The sequence below is a fragment of the Ochotona princeps genome, chromosome 4, assembly GCF_030435755.1.
Source record: "Ochotona princeps isolate mOchPri1 chromosome 4, mOchPri1.hap1, whole genome shotgun sequence".
Lineage (NCBI taxonomy): Eukaryota > Metazoa > Chordata > Mammalia > Lagomorpha > Ochotonidae > Ochotona > Ochotona princeps.
The window spans coordinates 68,769,775-68,784,459 of NC_080835.1; the positions used below are offsets into that span (position 1 = coordinate 68,769,775).

Sequence of the window (14,685 nt, forward strand, 5' to 3'; positions counted from 1 at the left end):
AAGAAGTTGCACTCTTAGTGTGCATTCAAATAAGCTATGGAACTGCTGCCAACACTAGTATCCCATATATGGGTGCCAAATGCTCCAGCTGTTCCACTCCAATTCAACTCCCTACTAATAATGGCCTAGGAAAACAAGAGGAAGGTGGCCCAAGTGTGTGGGTCGCCGCCACACACACAGGAGACACAGATGAAATTCCAGGCTCCTAACTTTCATGTGGTCCAGCACTGGCCATCTGGAAAGCAAACCAGCAGATAGAATATCTCTCTCTGTAACTTTGAATTTCAAAACAAGTAAATAAATATCTTTTAACTTATTTTACTTTTATTAGAAAGGCAGATTTACAGAAAAGAAGACAGAAAGAAAGATCTTCCATTCACTGTTCATTCTCCAAATGGTCACAATGGCTAGAGCTGTGTGGATCCGAAGTCAGAAGCCAGGAGCTTCTTCAGGGTTTCCCATGTGGGTGCAGGGTCCTAACACCTTTGGCCATTCATTGCTACCTTCCAAGACCACAGGCAGAGAGCTGGACTAGAAATGGAGCAACCGGACATGAACAGAGCCTAGAGGGGATGCTGGCATTTGCAGGTGGAAGATTAAGCTATTGAGCCACCACACTGTCCATATTCCCCCCAAACAATCCTTTGATGAGGAGGATGATGATGTAGTTCCATAGGCTCGGAGATATCTCCTCCCCGTCCATCCCCTCCCCCCTCAACTTCCACCTCCGTAGCTTCCCCTCCATAATTTCAATGTACAATCCTTCACGAACAGCCATTAAGTCCATCATTCTGCCATTTAAGTGTGTCCTGACACTGCAGGTATGAACAACGGCAGAGTCCAGCATCCTATTGTCAAGATACATCTAACAGTTCACTGGGAGTCCATCCTTGCTTTGCAAGTAGAGATACATGCTGCGTTGTTTCTTCATATCTGGATAGGATAGTCTATTTCACAGTTACTACACATTCCTTTAAATAAAAAGCCATAAAACAATATCAACAGCAGCATCATAGAACACTTACAACAGGAAGTAAAATAGCATGCTACAGAATGATCTATGTGTCACCAAAAATAAATCTTAAAGAAAGAACTTGTTAAAACAGAAATTAACATGCTCCAAACCAGATGCTACTGTGAACTCAGTCCCATAAACACGGCATTAGAGTAACTCTCTCATATACAGATTCCATTTGGGTATATGGGATGATTGGGTCATGTCGTGAAATCTATTCTCATGAAGAATCTTCCTACTGATTTCCATGGTGGTTTTTACACTAGCTTACATTCCCAACAACGGATTAGGATACCTTCCCCTCAGCAGCACTTTTTTTCTGTGTGCTAGCCAAACTCAATAGAGGTAGTAAACTGACATTTTATCCTGTGAAGTAACTATTAGCTTGCTGAGGCTGCCATAACAAAGTACTACAAAAATGGGGACTTAAATAAATTCCTTTTTTATTTCAAGGCTCTAGGGGTTAAGACTTAAACACAAACTGGAGAGTACAGGGTGGGAGTCACACTACTAATATCTAACCCATAATAATCACCTTTACCAGTTACATGTTTCATCTTCAAATGGAAACATGTTGTTACTTTCAGTCCTAAATGTATTCTTTCACTGACTGGATTTCATTTTCTTTCATGAATTCCACTTATCCAAATTGCCATCTATTTCAACTTCCTAATTTCTGCCAAGAGCCAAACAGTATCTTTTGTGTTGTACTGAATATACTTTCTGTTCTCATAAAGATAGCTATCACTGCCAATATTTAACAGAAAAACCCGCCATTTGAAGAGCACCACTGGAGAGTCCACAGCAACAACGGGAAGTCAGTGAAAAGGTATGTTTTCGAAAAACTTTCAAAAAAAGGATTCAAATGATTACTTTTAATGTATCACTGGAGAATTTATCTTTAATATCTTTTAGGCAAAATTGAAAATAGCTACAATTATCTGTAAATAGTAGCCCTGTAATTAGCAGAAGCAGTTTTTAAATAGAGTATTTACTATGAACTCAGATTTCCAAGTTCTAGTTAGATGAGAACAATGTTCTACAAATGTCTTATTTACTTTATTTTATTCTAGTTAGCTGAGAACAATGTTTTACCAATGTCTTATTTACTTTATTTTATTCAACTCTGTAATCTGTTGCACCTTTTCTTAGTCCTAAAATTCATTATTTCTTTCTGTTATATAGATTAGGAAACATTAAATATGATTTATTGTGAAAACACCTTTTCACATTTCTTTCATTCATCACATTTAAACTTCAGCAAAACTTTAATTATTCCAGGTAGCTACTCCAACCCTCACAAGACTTTTAAAAAGTAAATTTTTTTAAAGGTGAAACTACTTGAGAAAAAGAAAAGGAATTTAAGATTGATATAGCCCATCAAAGCAGAACTTGCAACGTAACACATCTTCAACTAAATTCAACATACTTAAACATATTTTCTTTGAACTGCACTTTGAAAAGTCTCTAAGACTTTCTCACCAATTTTCATTTAAATTCCTGAGACATTACACAGTAAGAAATATATACAAGGGTACTTAAAAAGTCCATGGGAAAATGGAATTAAACGATGTATGGTTTAGTACAAAACAATTTTTAAATCCACGCAGCTTTTTCTTTCAAAATACATACTTTTCATGAACTCTGAAGACTCCTTACATAAAAATATTAAAAACTTATCTTTTAATTGTCCACAAACTTTGTAAGAGCCTTATATTTGTTAAAAATCAGCAAAAACAATCAAGTTTTAGGACTGAATATATTAGCTTGAATGATACAATATCAAGAATAACTAAATCAAGTAATTAAAAAAAGTTACATACAAAAGTTAGGGGAAGCAATATAGTCAGATAGACAAGTGGTTTAATCCTTACAATAGACCATGAAAGCCTAGATATCCATGGGTAAGGTTTCCATATAAATTGAATCAAGTAATCAGGAAAAAGAGTGGGGCATTTTAGGCTTGAGGATTCTTAACTGCTTGGGAAACTTTGTTTAATGTGGCTGAAACAAAAAGTGCAAGTACAGTGCAGGAGAGTCAGCTACAAAACTTGAAAAGTTTTCAAGTCAGCCTCATCAAAAACCACTCTTTCTTTCCTAGGAAGGACTTCTGCTTCAGGTTCAAAAAAGGCAGCATCCATTGTTGCCATCATATCCCTCCCTTTGTTATTTCACACTGTCACATCTGAAGAACAGTAGTGAGGTATTGGGGTAACCAATAGGTGTCCATACTCATTCTGCCTATCTGTTTCAGAAAAGCATATATATGAAAAGGAATTATTTTTTCTGGCTCAACTGTTGACTTTTATACACATCAGTGCCACAGGCAGAACACACTTCAGGAGCTGATGCCAAGAGGCACAGCCCTCACACACTTTTTTGGTTTGGAGTCTTTCTCATGAGTCTCTCCTAAGAGACTGTCATCACTCTCACCAGTATCTGCTGTCAACAGCCCCTCAACAGGGAAGGCATGTGCCATCTGACAGAACGCATTCAAAAGAGGCTACATTCTCTATTCAATCTGACAACTGTCAATATAACAAGGCCCCAATATTTAGTGTGTGCCAAGCACACTGTTAGATACTGGGGATGCAACCATTGCTGAAACAAATTAATCCTATTTTCATGGAGCTCAAACTCTAGTGAGGGAAAGAGATAATAAATATCATAATAACTGAAACAGAGAAGAATCACATAGCATTATAACTTAAGGAAAAAATCTGGGATTGAGAGAGTTCATAATTTTATATAGGTTAATCAAAGTCAGCCTCACTGAGAATGGCATTTTAAAGCCCACCTGGGTGTGCATACGGTCTAGCAGTTCAGATGTCTCTCGGGATACTCATACCTTATCTGAGAAGCACCACTCCCCACTCCAGCTTCCTGCTAATGTAAACTCTCGGAAGTAGCAGATGATGCTTCAAGAACTGGGGTCCTTGACACCCACATGGAAGACTGTAGCTTTGTTCTCTGGTCCTGGCTTCAGCCTGGCCCAGTCCCAGCTGTTTTATGCATTTAGGGAGTAAATCAGAAGATGGAAGATGTCACCTCCACAATGCCTTTCAAATAAACAAATATTAAATAAATAAATAAATAAATAAAAATGAAGATGACTTTATGCTCACAATAGTGAGCATTGAGGACATCTGACCAGGCAGCAGGAACAAAAAGGTAAAGGCTATTGAGGCTCTCTGTGGGGTGCTTAAGGAAAAGGAAAGAAGCCACAGTAGTTAAGAGAGAAGTGAGCAAAGGGGAGAGCAGCAGGAGATGAGATTAAAGAAGTAACAGAAAACCGATTACATACAGCTTTGTGCACTGTTCTCAGGACGAAAAGCCACTACCACAACGTCCTCTTTAAACCAACCAATCAAACAAAAAACAAATATTTATTTGAAAGGCAGCTGGAAGAGGGAGGCGGGGGAATCTTCCATTTGCTTGTTCATTCCCCAAAGGGCCACGATGGCCAGGGCCGATCCAGGTCACAGCCAGGAGTTTTATCCAAGTTTCCTACATGGGAGCAAGGGCCCAAGGACTTGGTCCATCTTCCACTGCTTTCCCAGGTGCATTAGCATGGAGTTGGATCAGGAGCAGAGCAATCAGGATTCAAACCGGTATCCATATGGAATGCTAGCACTACACATAGCTGCTAAATGCCTTAAATCACGATATGGACTCAGCAACGCCTTCTAAAAATATACATATAATGTCAGTCAACAACTTCAAAAACTGTCAAGTAAGCACATATTTTTAAAAAGGAAAAGTGATGAAATTTTGAGATATTTGCTGTGTTTACAATACTCTCGTGTCAACATGGAATTAATGTTAACAAAATAAAATATTTTATATTCTGCTTCCCATTCTAACTTAAAAATACAGCTTTTACTACCTACAGTGTATTTCTTTTTTTTTTTTAGTGTTTATTTAATTTTTTTTTCATTTCATTATTATTTTTTTTTATTATCATTGTATTGTTGTTGACAATCTTTACATAGTTAATTACAGTTAAAGGAAAAAGAAAATAAAAAGAAAAAAGGAAAAAAAAGGTTCAGGGGGATAGGAAAGTGGGCAATGCCATTATGTCCATATTGTTTCCATCCTGCATCTGAGGTAAAGGGGGACATTGAGGGAGAAGCTCCACCCGGTTTCCCGCCCACCCCAAGTCCCGGATGTGGGGCATGCTCCGAGATATGTGCCCAAGTGGTGTTAATAGTTCTCTAGTTGTGAATCGCTGCCCGTTTCGCTCGATGAGGTCGTCCACTGATTGATATGGTCCATCATAAAGTCTCCGTTTGCCCCATAATTTGCTGCCAACATATAGCTGAGATGAATGACTGTCCCGTTCTGTCTTCTGTCTTTTCTTGGTTAGAGTTCTGAGTCCAGCAGTTCGATTGGGGAGATCTCCAAAGATACTCTGAGGTATTCCCAGATTAGTTTTTTGTATGTTCTAGCAAGCACAGGGCCCGGCACAGTCCATCACCCCGATCAGCTGGTGGTTGCAACTGCTGGGTTGGTTCTGTTTTCAGTCCCGAGTTGCACTGGAACCAATGGGTGTTGCAGAAAAACCACACTTCAAGTGTTCCATAAGCACTACAGCTAATGATCACCATTCTGTTCTGGACAGCAGAGCACTAGTTTTGAGCAGAAGTGAAATGATCTAACTTAAGTTTTCAAAGGATTTCAGAAGCTGCACTGTGACAAACAGACCAACAGAGACTAAAAGCAAAAGCATGAGGGTATTCCAGTAATTCCAGAAAAAAATGTGCAGGTCCTTCAGAGCCTTATGGTTGCAGCAGAGGAAAACAGAAAAGTGGTCAGACCGGATATATTTTGTAAGTAGAACTAACATTATCCCTTAGGAGACAATGTCGACTTCAAGGACCTGAGGATCTACAGGAATCTACCCAAGACATTAGGGTAGTTATATAATGTCTACAAATTCTTTGACGCGTCAGCCTTCAAGAGGAAGAATATAATTTCCTTACATGTATGTGTGGGCTGGATAGTAACTTCTAAGGAATAAAATTTGGTAGAAGCAATGATTTGTGACTTCAACACTAATGATAAAAGGCATTATGTCTTCCTCCTTGCTCTCTGATTTGGATCACTCATTATGGACAAAGTTAGTTGTTATGTTGTAAAGATATTCAAGTAGTCCTAAGAAAAGAACTACACAGAACTGAGGTCTCCCAACAACTGCCAGAAATTGTTATATGGTGATAGGTAACCAATACAGACGGCTGACGTCACAGGAGGAACAGGTGCACAGCGAGGATCCCAGGTGTTCAGTTTGAGGCATGTTAACTCTGAGATGTGTATTACATATCAAAGGGCAGCTGTCATTCAGGCAATTAGATTTATGTCTAGAATTAGTGAAAGTTCAGGTCAAGAAACAGATTCTGAAGTTATCAGCATACAAATAGTATTCAAAGCATGGAACCAAATAACAGCAATTGTGTGTGTATCTAAATTTGCAAGAGTAATTTCTAAGTGGCTGGAAAATTTCTAATTTCAAAATGTTATTTTTCATTCTAAATTTCTACAATACAATGACTACATGTTATTTAGTTTACAAAAGTTTTTTTTTTAATGTTACCAGGATGGAAATCACTGGGAGAAAGATGCTAAGATACAAGTTCCCTTACATACATAAATAGCTATGGCCTGCGCATTATTTCATAGGCTATGGAGATCTCTGGAAGGTTACCCACTGTGTCAATTTCTCCACCCCAAAATGAATAACCTACTGTCCCAGTAACTTTATATAATTATTTATAGACTTAGTCGGATCATGTTATTTTTTACAATGGCTCTTTCTACTTATTTTTAGTTCACTTGACACAACATAAATGACTTCCTCCATTATGCCAGCACAAGAGCAATGACATTTGATTACTTTCTCTTCTGTACATTTTTCAGAAAAAGAAAAAGATGAAAAAGGCACTCCTAACCCCACTGTCAATCTATATTCTCATTAGCATATTCACATTTTGGTATATTTTCTTTCCATTATTTTCATTCAATTTTTTAAAATACTATTGTAAAAACATCGGGACTATTCAATTTTTTCATACTCAGTATATGACACACTTTTCTTTGCTTCACTCAGACTTCATAACCATAATTTAATGTTTGCATAACACTTTGTAAAGTGTATGTGCCTCAGTTATTGCAGCAATTTCCTGACTGTTCCATATTTAGATTACTGTTAAATTTTCAACATTTATGTTTCAGTTACTATCCTTGGGAAGAATTCCTTTCTTACTTGTATTGGCTTTCCAGAAGCAGAATAGTAGAAAGGAATTAACATCGTAAGCATTTTAATACACATTGCAAAATTCATCCAATCCTTCTCTACTCTGACTACAAGTAGAAACTGAGGTTGACTTCTGGCTAGAAAATTCAGGCCAGAAGAACATCTCAGCAATAAGAGAGAGCACAGAAGTATTCCTAAGAATATTCCATTTGTGTGTACCATTATTGTGTACACATGGACTATAATACAACATATATCAGATTGTGACATGTATAATATACAATTACAAGACTGAAACGTTAGCAATTTTTATTCCTCTATTTTATTCCACTTATAAACAAAAATGATTATGTCCAGGCAGGCTGAAATCCACTGCCTAATAATGTTCTATTTTATACACTGTTATTTTTGTCTACAGCAATTACATTTTTCAGACTGCGACTGAATAAAAAACACGAAGACATTTATCAATAAGGTATTTTATGTGTAATGTAAATTAGATCTTATTATTTTCATTATCCTGGGATTACTGCTCAATTTTAACTTACATATTCTTAACTCTGCTAGCACTTATGTTGGATTTGAAGTATTAGTCTCTTCTATTAGTTTCCATGTTTTGCCCATCTTAGCATAGTTTGTAGCTCAAACAATATCCAGAATTACTAATTGCTATTAAAAATCAGCCCTAATGTCTTGTTTAAGATTGACATTTTAAAATTCTACAGAGTTTGCTTCTATATATCATTACTTAGGTAGAAAAATACAGTATTTACTAACCACTTAGATGTCAGTGAGTGGGTTCTATGTTTCCTAATCACAGAACTCCTTGTGTTAGCAGTCAAGAACCTCATTGTACATATGAACAGGCCCGGAAAAATCTCATTAAAATGTTAGGAAGGTGGTGGGATTCACTACCCACTCTCTCAGAGTAAAACCCATAGTCTTTCCATGACCTGCAAGACCCTACAAAACCTGGCCTTATCATTGTCTTGGTCAGTGCTGTAGGCACCTTCCTCTGCCTTCTACTCCTGTCTGCCTAAGTTGTTTTGTCCTGCCTGGGACAGCCTTTCCCCACAGACTCATTTGACTCATGTTCCCTCTGTGCTCAATGAGGGCCATTCTTAGGTATGTGTGATCTCTCACCCCCCCCCCCCCCGCATTCCTGATTTCTTTGGGCTTGCTCTTGTTTTCTGCAACAATTTTCTCCAGGCAAATAATTAAATGATTACTGCCTCTAATGTTTAGGTCTGCTTTCCAGACAACAAGGATTTTTATTTGCTTTGTTCACAATGTGTCTCAAGTGTATTCAAGAAGCTCAGTGAGTATGCATTAAGTTAATGCACCCATGAAACTTTTTAAAGTAATGAAAGGATACGAAACTTTTTTCAGTTAATCAAAATGTATATACTCTTTGCATACTCCTTTTAACGGCTAGCTTGTAGATCACATGTGCCTAACCAATTTCCTTTAATCAGACAACGAGAGTTAACAGCTTTTCTCTGATACAAATACTGTAGCGGCAATCTCTGGATATACATACTTGTTCCCTGACTTTTTCTGAGAAGTACTCAAGAAATGCGATGTTTGCTGTGTCAAGTGATGTGTACAATTAAGGTAAAACAGTACATTATTCTGTTCCTGCCAGCAACAGAACACTCACCTCCCACATCCTGGCACAGGTTGCTGGTTAACTTAAAAGTGTTACACCTCCATTCACATCTTGAGTCTGACACTAATAAAATTCAAATGACCACATCCATAAAACAACAGCCCTAGCCTTACCTCACCAAATCCTTGTGAGGATTAAAGGACACGGGGCTTACGCGCAGGACGAAGCACACTGCTTGAACACAGTAAACACTCAACAAAGGGCTGTTTATGATTTAACAGAAACCAACTGCAATATACAATACATATGGTTACAGGAGCATCATCCTGCTTTTTAAAGTGCCTTTCCACAGCTCAGTTTGACTCACTTGGGGGTGAAATTCCTACCCAGGAGGACATTATTCTCCCAGCCTGACCTTTATTTGTTTTCTTCCAGACAGTGAAAAAACAAACATTCCCTGTCGCCCAGGGACAGACAGCACAGCGCAAAGCAGGAAGACCAACTCGGCCCAGCGCTGGAGCTACAGGTCCCTCCCGCTCCGGCCTCCGGGGCCACGGGCGGCCGCAGCTCAGCATCCCTGGACCAGCCCGCGGGCTTCGGCGGCGGACGTCCCGGCACACAGCCCTGCCCCCGCCCGAGCCCTGGGCCGGCCCGCGGACCCCGCCGTCCTGCAAGCGTCCCGGGGAGGTGCGCGTTCCAAGGCTTCCCAGCGGCACCCGTGCAGGACCCGCACGCCGTCCCCACCACCTCACGCGTCGCCGTCTCTCTCTCCGGCACACACACCCGCCCCGACGCGGGCTGACCCCCGGTGAGGGCCAGCGTCCCGCCGCCTACCCCACGCACCCGCTTCTCTCTCAGGCCTGGGCCACAGGCGACACCGACCTAGCTCCTCGTGCCCCGCCGCCTCGGCCGGCGCCGCCGCCGCTTCCATCTCTCCGGGGTCTCCAGGACGCCGCCGAGCGCTCTCCCGCCGCTGCGTGGCCGGCGTCCGGCCCAGGCCGCCTCCGCCCCGCCGGCCCCGAGCCTCGCCGCCCGCCTCCCGGGCCCCGCCGCCCCGAGCATGCGCGCTGGCGCCGCCTGGCCCCACGGGCCGCGGCCGAGCGACGGCCTCCCTCCCCGAGTCCCCGCGGGCGCGGCCTGTGGAGAGCGAGCGAGGACCGAGCGCGGAGGGGCGGGATGATGGAGCCGGGGCGCCCCCTGAGACGACCAGGGACCAGGAGACTCGAGCCGGCGGGGAGCCAGGCCTTAGGGATGCTTGTGAACTTCAGCTGGGGGAGAGATACAGCAATGCAGCGCGAGTGAACCTGGAAGAATCACAGGGCAGACACTACCGAGTACCCTCAGGCTTCCTTCTCCTGTAATCCTTTCTGGAGAAAGCACTCAAGTAAGACTTGAACCCACTCAGCACAGAGGTCTTTCAAGATGGTTGACGCTGACCCCGGGGAGCTGAATGAAAATTGGGGTTCGAAGACACGGATAGCTGTCCACCACTGTAAAGCAGTTCAGTGACTGCCCTCTGAGGTAACTGACGCCTGTTTCTACTTGTTTACCTGAAGGAAACCCTCTTCCCGAAGACAGCGAACTAGGGAAGGGCAGAGAACTGTCCGCTGCCCAAGCGAGGACTTCAACCAGCATGCAAACTGGCCCTCAGATGGGTGCCAATCAGTTTGATGAATCCCTGGATGAAAACTGCTTCTGATTGAAAGCAACATGTGATTTTGCAGTCGCTTTCACTCCAAATATTTTTTGCATTTGTCTGTTTCATCCAATGGGATCATCTTAAGAGAGCTTTTTTTTTTTATATTTTTTTGATGGGCGCTAGACCTAGGACCACTGGTGTTAACTGCATCGTATGGCCTTAAATATTTGAAAGGGTACAGGATGGGCCCAGTGTGATGGCCCAGTATCTAAATCCTCACTTGCACTCGCCAGGAGCGTATATGGGAACTGGTTCGTGTCCTGGCTGTTCCACTTCCCGTCCAGCTCCCCGCCCATGACCTGGGAAAGCAATAGAGGACAGCCCAAAGCCTTGGGACCCTATACCCGCGTGGGAGACCCAGAAGAAGCTCCTGCTCCGTGGCTTCATATCAGCTCAGCCCCGGTTGTGGCGGCCACTTGGGGAGTGAACCAGCAGAAGCAGAATCTTTCTCCGTCTCTCCTCTCTGTAAATCTGCCTTTCCAAGAAAAATAAATCTTTTTTTAAAGTGGGCGGGGCACAGGATTATATATTGAATGTATTTGCACCTTTCATCCTCTTGAATTCTTTGAAGGCTTTCACTAGATAATGAACTGATAACAATGGTTTGCCAAAATTGTTTTTATGTTAAAACTACAACAAACCCTCACTCACACACACGTCCAAGTCCCCAAAAGAGGTCTTACTTGAAGTGTTGCTGGTGAATATCTGAAGTGTAATCGAGGCAGAAGACAATACAAGACACAGAGGAGGGCCCGGCTCAGTGGCCTAGCAGCTAAAGTCCTCGCCTTCAACACGCCGGGATCCCATATGGTCACCGGTTCTAATCCCAGCAGCTCCACTTCCCATCCAGCTCCCTGCTTGTGTCCTGGGAAAGCAGTCAAGGACGGCCCAAAGATTTGGGACCCTGCACCCGAGTGGGAGACCCGGAAGAGGTTCCTGGTTCCCGGCTTCGGATCGGCTCAGCTCCAGTTGTTGTGCTCACTTGGGGAGTGAATCATCAGACAGAAGATCTTCCTCTCTGTCTCTCCTCCTCTCTGTATGCCTGACTTTGTAATAAAAAAATAAATAAATAAATCTTAAAAAAAAAAAAAAAAGACACAGAGGAGAGATCTGCCCTGGAACCACTGCAGTCGGTCCCTACGGGGAGTTGGGGTGCTGGCCAGCAGGAAAGCAGAACCACACAACAGTGAAAGCCCTCACTCAAGCCATTCTTAAAACCACCCTTTGCAAGGAGAACACTTGGGACTGTATTTCTGAAGACCATTCTTCTGAGTGTTACATGGAATCAAATGCCATTGTCCTCTAATCTCAGTATCCAAGAAAGCCAGTCTGGCACCATGGAAGGGAAAAGGGCCTGACTTGAATTCAAGCCTGGGTTTCTTGGGAGAGGCCTGAGTTTCGGCAAGCAGCCAGGCTCATTGTGTTTATGGTGTGACAGTGGGATAAGCCAAGTAACACAGAGATGATTACACTGTTCAAGAGAATTGTGGGTTTTAGGCATTGCTATTTAAGAACATATTTACTGTGACATTGCTACTGATTTTATAAATGACAAGGATGTACATAGACTCCCCTCATCCCTAGAGGATGTGCTGCAAGCTCTCCACTGGATGACAAAAACTGAGTGGAACGGAACTAGATGGATGGATAGATAGAGAGATAGATAGTTTTATATATGTAACCACCATGCCATATGTAAGAACTATGTTTTTTCTTGTGATAAACTTTATAAAAAAGTCTCTTACATTCAGAAGGAATATTATATAAAGCTGTATCAGAACAGATATTATAAAAAATCTATTTTAGCACTGGTGATTCCTTCATTTCCTGTCTTTAACTGTCTAGACTGTCTTATTTGCTTCCTTCTTTGTTAACAACACTTCCTTATCACTCCTTAACACTTTTCTCCTGATATTATCATTTCCATCTCTGGACCTTTGCCACACTGTGAAGCACGATAGGAAGCTGTATCTTCATTGTCTTGATTTCAACAGGACCTAACACAGGGCTCTGCACACTGCAGACACTCAGTAAACAGGTGTGGAAAAGTTACTGAGCACAACCTCCTGCAGGAGCCCTTCCGTGTTTCAGGCCCTGTGCTATATGCAGGGGCTAGAAAAGCAAAGCCATTGTACAATGAATGAATAAAGTTCATTGTATCGTGCAGGAAGATGCAAAAGAAGTAAATAAAATATTGTATACTTATAAATGTTGAAGAGAAAAACAGCAGTGCTAACAGGCACCTACTATAGACTGGGGAGTGGGCCTGTCGGCGGATGGTTAGACTGACACTTCAAGAAAAAATTGGTTGGGCATCTGTAGGTGAAGGAGCATTTCAAACAACATGAACAACTTTTTTATTTCACAAATGGATAAATAGTTCTGAGACATGTTGGTTTTAAGCACTATGAAATATTTCATTAGAATTATCCATTTGTCTGGCAAGATAAATATTTTCGAAAAACATTCAGGTTCAAAAAAAAAAAAAAAATTCAGGTTCTGTGTCGTGAAATTCCAGTGACCAGAAGAATATTGGTCTTTTTTCCTCAGTTCCAAATGTAAAATTTCCCAGGGGTAAATTAATATTTAATCATCTCAGATATGATTTTCACTATTGGATAACCTAAATGAGTGGTAAAGTCACAAACTGGTAGGACCTGCAGGAACCTTAAAAATGACTCTGTGTGTGGAAAAGGGAGGTGTTTCCAAGTGCTTAGCAGACTGAGACCCAAGTGTCCACTCTATCTTGGTCTCTTGATAAACAACAATGTACTCATTTCCTATCTGAAGGCTTGTTTCTGCCCTTCTACTTTCAGCGCAAGCAGAGGTATGCTTCTCACTCACTTCCAACTGATAACTGCCTAATGATTATTCAGTTAATGAACCTGGGAAACATGCTGACTAGCACTGTTGTCCTGAAAGCCTTTTTGATGGGTTGTTAGTGGCAGCTTACCTTTATTATCAGTAGCTTTACTTTATATAACTCTTAATGACTGATTTAGCAGACCAGAAACAAAAAACACTGGAAATTTAGTGTCTGAAAGAGTTGAAATAGGCGACTGAAGTTTAAATTTTTAAAGAAAAATCCATAAAACATGAAAAAGGAATAGCGAGCGAATAGAAAATAGAACAAAAAGATCCAAAAGATATGAATGTAAAAAATAATAAAATTAGTCAACACAGTGGTATATCAGGTTAATCCTCCACCTGCAGTGCCAGTATCCCAAATGGGTGTTGGTTTGTGTTCCAGCTGCTCTACTTCCCATCCAGCTCCTTGATCATGGCCTGGCGAAGCAGCAGAGGATGGCTGAAGTCCTTCAGTCCCTGCACCCACGTGGGAAATTCGGAAGAGGTTCTTTGTTCCTGCTTCAGATTTGCTTGGCTCCAGTTGTTGTAACCATTTGGGGAGTAAACCAGAGGATGGAAGATCTTTCTCTGTGTCTTTCCTTCTGTCTGTAAATCTGCCTTTCAAATAGAAGCAAATAAATATTTTTAAAAAATAATAAAATCAAAGGATCCATCGAATAAGTCAGGGTAATTGTTCTCAAATTTTCAGGACCCACTCACTAAATGCCCAATAAAACAAATGAAAGCATAGCTAGGCCAAGATACACCACTGTAAAAATTTTAGAACATTGAGAATGATAAGAAGAGTTTAAAATCTTTCCCACATTAAAAAAAAAATTAACTCCTGGGAAACAGAGAGGAAATTTACATTAAATTTACATTTAATGTGAATTACATGCAAATACTAAGCAGCAAAACAAAAAGGACTAAAAGGCAAATGCAGCATTGCATTGCACTACATTTTCTGAAGGAAACACATCATCCAACTTAGAATTTTATACCTAACCAGATTTCAAGCTAATGAAAGGCTAGACTAGGCAACATTTTGACAAATATGGTAACTGAATTGTGTACATCCCATGAGATCCAGGAATTCATCACAGGAGAAAATCCTAATAGAAAGCTTCAGAAGATGGCAGTAAGCCAACAGAAGCCAGAGATCAGCCAGTCTAAACTGAGGCAGGAAAAGAGAAGGCCCAGGAAATGGTAAAAAATGATTGATAGTCTTGACAGTATGCAAAAGTAAACAGACTTTTTTTAAT

General features: G+C 41.2%; 1 protein-coding gene across 3 annotated transcripts in view; it reads right to left on the reverse strand.

The window, feature by feature from the left end:
* The window catches only part of SLC36A4 (solute carrier family 36 member 4), a 51,571-nt gene extending 37,607 nt beyond the window's left edge, over positions 1 to 13,964 (reverse strand). Inside the window, exon 1 of one of the 3 annotated variants that reach the window (XM_058663721.1) lies at positions 13,784 to 13,964. Coding sequence is in view for 2 of the 3 variants with exons in the window: in XM_004585178.4 (XP_004585235.2) it covers positions 9,760 to 9,808 (49 nt within the window). In the remaining variant the exon portion in view is untranslated. Of the gene's footprint in view, positions 1 to 9,759; positions 9,898 to 13,783 lie in introns of those variants that run through there. The other 2 variants (XM_004585178.4, XM_058663722.1) reach the window with 2 other exon arrangements.
* Between the last annotated feature and the right edge of the window lie 721 nt (positions 13,965 to 14,685).